Source organism: Oryzias melastigma, linkage group LG4, assembly GCF_002922805.2.
Source record: "Oryzias melastigma strain HK-1 linkage group LG4, ASM292280v2, whole genome shotgun sequence".
Taxonomy (NCBI): Eukaryota; Metazoa; Chordata; class Actinopteri; order Beloniformes; family Adrianichthyidae; genus Oryzias; species Oryzias melastigma.
The window spans coordinates 2,344,429-2,352,090 of record NC_050515.1 but is presented as its reverse complement, the minus strand read 5'-3'; the positions used below and the strand labels follow the sequence as shown (position 1 = coordinate 2,352,090).

The following is a 7,662-nucleotide window of genomic DNA, read 5'->3' as shown; positions in this document are numbered from 1 at the left end:
TGGGGAACACTACCTGGGTTACAATCAGAACATTTCATGGTCTCACTGGTTCTTACATGGTCTAAGAAGCACATACATTTGCATTTTTATACAGCACCAGTACCAATTTGGCAGAGATTTTCAGATACTTATTCTTAGTTAAAACTAAGTTGTCTCATTTCGCTATGTTACAACAACAACCATGAGGCTCACGAGTTCATGTCTAACAAAATACGGTTCTTGTGAGATCTAGCTGCTGTTTTGGTGCTGAAAAAGGGTTGGTGGGGTTTGGTACCAGCAAGCGGTTTAGAGTTTAGGTGGAACACAACAGTAAGACGCAGAACTACATGCTTGCTTATAAATTATTAGATTAATATCATCTTGCAGGCATTTTAAATCCATACAAGTATTGCCAAATGAAGTATCGATAAAATGAAGTATCACGATTTTTCACCGAATCGATACTTTCTAACCCCTAATTATGATTTTGCTGCTTTTAGCAAAAATCAAAAAGTCTGTGTTGGTTTTGAAGACCTATTTTCTGTGGTGCAGCATTAAAAATTATGGTTTGTGGGTGGGAATGTGCTAATCTCCCAACATTTCTTTGTTTACACTCTCTCCCACTAGCTTGTAGCACCTGACAAGCCCAAGCTAATATTAGCATAGCAAAAAAAAAAAAAAGCGAACAATATCGGAGCTCTCTAGCACTACAGCTTAGAGCCAGATCAGATGGGGAAAATGAAGATGTTCATGAATCTATTTGTCTGAAAGTGGGTAATTTAGAATTGTAGCGGAGAAAGGAGACTTTTTGAGACTTCTGCCCATGGCAGTTGCTGCACCACAAACTTGCTGTTTTTAAACGAGTTTCACCTGATCGAACACAACGTGAATAAATACTCAGAAAGCGTTATATTATATATTAACAAAAATACCTCAAATTTAATTTTCATTGGAGTGAGCCTTTTTTTTTGTCCAACAGTTGAGCAAGCAGAATAGAGCTGAAGGCCTCTTGTGTTGGACATGATTAAGAGGTGGACATGATTAAGAGGATAGCCGTACGCCGGGCAAATACCTCAGCCACCCAGACCAGGGCCGGCAGGACCCTCACAGGGGCCCCCCAATGCCAAAGAGCAGGGGGGCACGGGAGCACAGAAAGTGCAAGCTTCAGCCCATGCCAGATGAACAGCCCCTCCTGCCACACCAAGGGGCCCAGCACAGGGCCCCACCACCGGAGAATCCCACCAGCCCCAGACAAGCAGGCCACCACCACCTGGGAAGTCTGCGCATCCTCCCACCCCAATCCCAGGCAAGAGCCAGCCCCCCTCCTAAGGGAGATCTGCCCAATACTCCAGGTAACCACCCGCCATCCTCACGGGAGGTCCAGGAGAGAGAAATCTAGGGGCTGTCCACCCCCACCCAGTAGGAGAACGTCCAAGAGAACTAGGGGTCTCCGAAAGGGTGTTGTAAATATGGCCCAACAAGGCTTATACGCTATTGGAATTTTGGAGAACTGCTGGGCTTGAGGGCAAAGACCAGAACCCGCACCAACGGCATTTAGATGTGATGGGATCCCCGGCCATGGTCTCACCAAAGAGCTCAGGGATCCCTCTCTGTGCATGGAGAGAGACTTGCCGGGTCCAGGAAGCCAGCACCCAAGGGACACGGTTGCCATTGCCGAAAGCCCGGTTCCTCTCACCAGGGATGGAGTGAGTGGGAGGAGCTTGAGAGCTTGACTGATCACAGGAGCTCAGTTGTTCGATGTTAATGCCCCTGGTAGGGTCTTCCATGCAGATAGTTTCAAGGTGACAAGCCAAACAAAGAGTGGTTTAAAACCCCTTAATTAGAAAAAACCAACAAGATCCAGTTTCAGGGCCCAGGGCATCACCAGGGCCCAACTGAATCCAGGCCTGGTGAGGTCGGAGCCCTTCCCACGGGCTCCAGTCGGATCTAGCCTGAAGAAATGCACATGAGATCACTTTATCATGGGCCCACTATCTACAAGGAATCTCAAAGATGGGGATCAGGGTGGTCATGGAGCTTGGCTTTTGGGACTTGTTGTCTCCTGGACGCCTCACTGGGAAGGTGTTCTGGGCAAGACCCACTGGGCAGAGGCCCCAGGGAAGTCCCAGGACGCGCAAGAGAGACTACGTCTCTCAGTTGGTCTGGGAATGCCTTGGGGTCCCCCAAGAGGAAGTGAGCATTGAGAGAGAAGTCTCCCGGCATAATCACAATTAAAAGACTGCTTTGAAAATAAATAAAAAGATGACTGGAGTGGGACTTTAAAGGGTTAACGACCATGCAAACTTAAAATATAATTATATATGTGGCTCCAACATGGCTGAACAGAAGAAAACATACATACACCTGCTTCTCCAGCGGCAGAGTCGGGTCCACTCTTTCCCCCACCATTGTGTGGCCGTCATGCGTCATTCGGAATTTCCCACCCCCTCCTGCCAGCGGGCTGGACCGGGACCCAGCAGGACACACTGTGGGTGACGAGGAACGGTCCCACTCTGCACCGTCAAATTGCACTGTTTGCAGGAGAAAGAGAGTCGTGTTTAGAGAGACGTGGGATCCAAAAGGGATTACAGATCTCAGATAATGATGGCAAACAACAGAAATCCTGTTCACAGGTGATTTTACAGAGTCAGGTGAGACATGAACAGGCTATCCTATAGGATGAGAGGTCTAAATCAAACAGCTGCAGCATCAGAACCGCATTTATCAGAGTTCTTTTGAGGTTTGGACCACAGTGGAGGGAGGATGTTGCTGTTGGATCTTTATTATGGCCCGCAGCAGCAATCTCTGATGGCAAGGACCAGAATGTTTTAGCAAAAAGTGAAAAAAGGCCTAAAAAGACCTCAAAGAAAAGAAATAAGCCCAAACAGACACGACTAGTGTGTAGTAGAACATAAAAGACACAAAAAGACGCACACAGCCCTATCCTCTGTGTGTGGCTGTACGACGGCTCTAGGACTGACGGCTTGGCGGCCAATTTTGTTTCAAAATCTGATATTCACTGATTTTTACAAATGAACAAACAGAACTTTTGGTCGTCCGATTTTCACGAAATTTCCCGTCCATGCCGCTAGCTTAACTCTACAACAACCCCTGGAGTTTTGCTGACCTTTGACCTTAGGAAGAGGCGGCCATCTTGAATAAATAAAAAAAAGATTTTTAGTACCATCCTCAAACAAAACAAAAAAAAAACGGTATTAGTTGTTGTAGACTTTGAATGACTTCCGAGTGGTGAGCTAGCAAAAGTGGCGCACTCCTAATACACGCAAATATTTCAACTGATTATCGTGAAAATGTATTATGTTGATCCCAGGCTTAAGCTGAAACAAGTATTATAACATAGGATATGAACATTTAAGGAATGTGGCCGTGGTTAGCTAATAACCTTTGTTGCTAAGGAAATCCAAAAAATTTACTTTTGCCGATTCTTATGAAACTAACGCCAATCTTTTCGGTGACTTCAAGGGAACAAAACATAGAATGGTTGCTATGGAAATAAAACCAATGTAAAAGCAGCCATTTTGAAAAAAGTAGGTTTTTCCATCAATTTCTCACATACATCTCAGAACAGCCTTACAGAAAGAGAAGGGGGGAAGAGGGGGTACATAGTGGCGGATTATAAAATGAGCTCAGGTAAGAGATGGGTGTTGACGGCGTTGATGAGGGCGGATAGTGGCGAGGGTGAGGGCGGGTAGCCATCCAACACCGCTCACGGCTTTCATTTTAGCGAGGTTTTGGATTACTTTGAGTTTCCTGATCCAATAATATTTTAAAAACACATATTCACACTGAGATTTCTTGCTTTTATAAATCTTTACCCTGATTTTTATAAGGCTTTCATGCACGCCAAAAGAAAGCAGAAAGGAAAGTTTTTAAACCCTCGCTCAGCAGGCGGTGCAGATGCTGCTGGGGGTGGAGCGGATGCGGGACAACAGGGTCACGGAGGCCTGGACGACCGTGCACGCTTCTGTTTGGCTTGATAAAGGAGAGAAGAGGGGTGTTCAGGGTGAGAGGTCACCTTGCTCTCTGATGAAGGACTCCTCCTCCAGCTGACCCACCGGGGCAGGCCAGGGCAACTCCGACAACTCCCTCATGTCTGATAGAGGAGGAGAGCAGGGGAGGAAGAAAGAAAAAAAAAGGATTGTTTTTGTTGTTTAAGAAAGTGAGCGAAAGAAGAATCTAGGAGGAGGTTTTCATTCTGAGATGCAGGGAGGAGAAGGCGGTGGTGTAGATTGCTCAGGGATAGCAGGGATGTGCTGTCATGAAATGCGGATAACTGCGCCCTCCTGTCAGTGGAAGTAATACAATCTCCGTGCTTCATCAGTCACATGACGAAAACACAGCCTTAGTGTTTCTGTCTATATTTACCCCAATTTATCACGAGAGATAAACTCAAGAAAAACAACAAAGATGAAACAAGAGGAACAGTGGGAGTCAGAGGAGCTGTTATTTATAACCATTTGAACTTCAAGAAATGTTCATCTTGGAGCAAATTAATAGAAAAAAATAGCTAATTTGTGTGTAATGAAACCTACAACACAACCTGACAAACAAACTATGGTGCAGAAATATTTTATTCACCGTCCTACCTGCAGCTAGCGCACAGAAAGGTGGAAAATAGAAGTGAAAGTAGCTCATTATATACTGCAGCTGCATACAATCACTACAGCTGCTTCACACACACAGGTACATTATGCATCAGTGTCAAAATGTAAATTCAGCTTTTCCAAAAGCAGATTACAAAACAAATAAGAGGAAAAGAAGGGTGACATCTTAATGAGGCGACAAAAATCCAAAGACCCCCCCAGGCCGGTGACATCAAAGCCCATTTGAACGGCGTTTTGGAGAGACCCGGGCTGTACGTACATGCTCCTCTCCTTCCCTGGTTAATTATTAAGCAGGCAGACACACTCCAGCACTTTCCGTGGCTCTCTGTGAATTATTGATGCATGGCAAAGTACAATGGCCCCATCTGGAGCGGGCTGCACCGCCACTGAGGGAAGTAAGGCAGGACTTCGTCTCAAAGGGGAGACGTGCACGCGAGCAGAGCGACACACAAACACATCACTCTAAACAGATGCCGACACATCACATCTCACAACAACATCTCAGAAAAACCTGGAACTACAATTTATTTAAAACGGGAGTGTCTAACTCAATCACACAGGGGCCAAAATCCAAAACACACCTTAGGTCGGGGGCCGAACAGGATAAACATTTATTAAACACTTAAAACTAAATTTTTATAAATTTAAAACTATAACTTTTTAACATAATTATAGAAGATATAGCAAAGATATATAGCATTTCAGCAATGACGCTAGTGTGAATGCTGTAAGCTGAATTTGGCTGCTGAAGGTGCTAATGCTGATAGATGAATATGCTGAAGGTGATAGCTAGCTAAAATATTAGCTAAATGCCAAATTAGCCCAAAAAAAGAAAAAAAAACTTAGGTTAGCCAAAACGGCTAGCATGTACCTAAAAAAAAATGTTAGACTTCAAAAGAGCTTAAAAACTGCAAGAAAGCCTAAATTATCCAAAACAGCTAGCGTGTAAATATAAGCCAAACTCCAAAACAGCCTAAAAACTTAAAAAATGCCATAATTAGCCAAAAATAGCTAGCATGTAACATTAACTAAACTCAAAAAAGCCTAAATTAGCCCAACAGCTAGCATGTAGCCTAAGTATTACCTAAACTCCAAAACAGCCAAAAAACTTTTAAAAAATGGCTAAATTAGCCAAAACAGCTAGCATGCAGCTGAAATGTTAGCTAAACTCCAAAATAGCCTAAAAAATCTTAGTAAATGTTAAATTAGCCTAAAAACCAAACAAAAAAGAACTTAGGTTAGCCAAAACAGCTAGCATGTAGCTAAAAAAAATGTTAAACTTCAAAAGAGCTTAAAAAACTGCAAGAAAGACTAAATTGGCCAAAAAAGCTAGCATGTAAATATCAGACAAACTCTAAAACAGCCTAAAAACTTTTACAAAGGCCTTAATTAGCCAAAATAGCTAGCATGTACCTGAAATATTACCTAAACTCCAAAACAGCCTTAAAAAGCCTAAATTAGCTAAAACAGCTAGCATGTAGCTGAAATATTAGCTAAACTCCAAAGCCTAAAAATTCTTAGCCCAAAAAGCTAGCGAAATGCTTGTTTTTCAAAACTTTAAAACCGTAACTTTTTAACATAAAAAACAGGAACATTATTCTAAAAAAATCAACTTAAACCTTAAATAACTTTCAATATTTTACTCTCCATAAAAATATATTTTGTCAAAAGTAAACAAGTTAAAAATTAATGCAACATCGGGTCATTACTAACAATAAAACAAAACAATCTGGCGGATAGAATTACCCAGAGGGCCACGTGTTTGACACGTGTGACTTAAAAGAACAAAACATGAAGGTGAATGCGTAAAAAAAAAAAAAAAACTTAAAAACTAGGGCTGTGAATGTGAATGTGTTAATTAATAAAAAGAAAAAAATTAACACATAATTTTTTATAAACGGAAATGAATTACATCTCGCGAAAAATCTATTCTTCTATTTCCCTCGGCAGTTCAGGCTTCCACAGCGAGCCTTAAAACACTTCGTCAGGTAGTATATCCCACTAATGGTCTGCTCTGCAGAAACTATGTCCTAGAAAGCAGCAGTTTTTTTGTTTTTATTTTGGCTATAAACGGCATTGAAAAAAATGTGAAAAAATAGATTAAAATATAATTGGAGTGGGACTTAAAACAATCCAGGTGTTTATTGACTTTATTTCTGGAACTTTTTGGGCTGAAAAACAAAAAAAGAACCACAAAAAACAGTCAAACTAACAATCATAAAGTTTCACTAAACATAAACAGTTTTAATAGGAATTTAAAACCTTATTGGGGACAGAAAGCAGAAAAATTTGGTGTAGGCGAGGGTCGGAAATTGCATTTTTCATCCCAACAGACGTTTAAGTAAATAGTTAGAAGAACGCCAAAATCTGTGTGACCTATGAATATTAATAACCACAGAACGGCGCCCGGTGGCGGTCTATTAGCAGGCTTGGTCGGGATCTCTCAGCCACAACTGTTCATGAAATGCAGCTTTAAGAGTTCATCGAGATCTAAATGTCCACTTCTCACAGTTTTTAAATAAATTTAGTCCAGAAAACAAAGACGTCTTCAATGAACATTCATTTAATGAAGAAAGAATCTGAAATAAATGTTAAATTGGATGTTTGGTTTATAGAAACAACTGAATGTGTCGGTGAAAAGTGCTACATAAATAAAACAGATACAAACAGAAATAATGTTTTTCATTCTATTTTGGTTAATTAAACTTATAGTTTGACCTGTTACACAAATATTGTTTCAATAAAAATCGCCTTTTGATTAATTTATTCAGAAGCACTTCTCACTTTTCACAATAAAAGCCCTGGCTAGAAAGTATCCTTAAAAGAAGTTTTATTTTGACATTCGTCAAGATTTCTGGTTACGTATTTGTCTTTCATGTTTCACTAACTGGTTTTTAAGTTGCCAGATTGAGGACTCAAATTCAAGCTAAAATCAAGTATTTTAATTTACTTTTGGCAGGTTTTACAAAGCAATAAATGAACTTTTTTGCCTTTTGGATACAAATACTAAATTTAAAAAGTTCAAATAAACAAAATGTTTAAAAAAGAAAACATAAAT

General features: G+C 41.1%; 1 protein-coding gene across 1 annotated transcript in view; it reads right to left on the bottom strand.

Moving 5' to 3' along the window:
• The window catches only part of shdb (Src homology 2 domain containing transforming protein D, b), a 37,091-nt gene that overhangs the window by 9,550 nt on the left and 19,879 nt on the right, over window positions 1–7,662 (bottom strand). The window contains exons 5-6 of the mRNA XM_024279484.2: window positions 4,016–4,093; window positions 2,342–2,510 (exon numbers count right to left, since the gene is read on the bottom strand). Of these exons, the coding sequence (XP_024135252.1) occupies window positions 2,342–2,510; window positions 4,016–4,093 (247 nt within the window). The remainder of the gene's footprint in view (window positions 1–2,341; window positions 2,511–4,015; window positions 4,094–7,662) is intronic.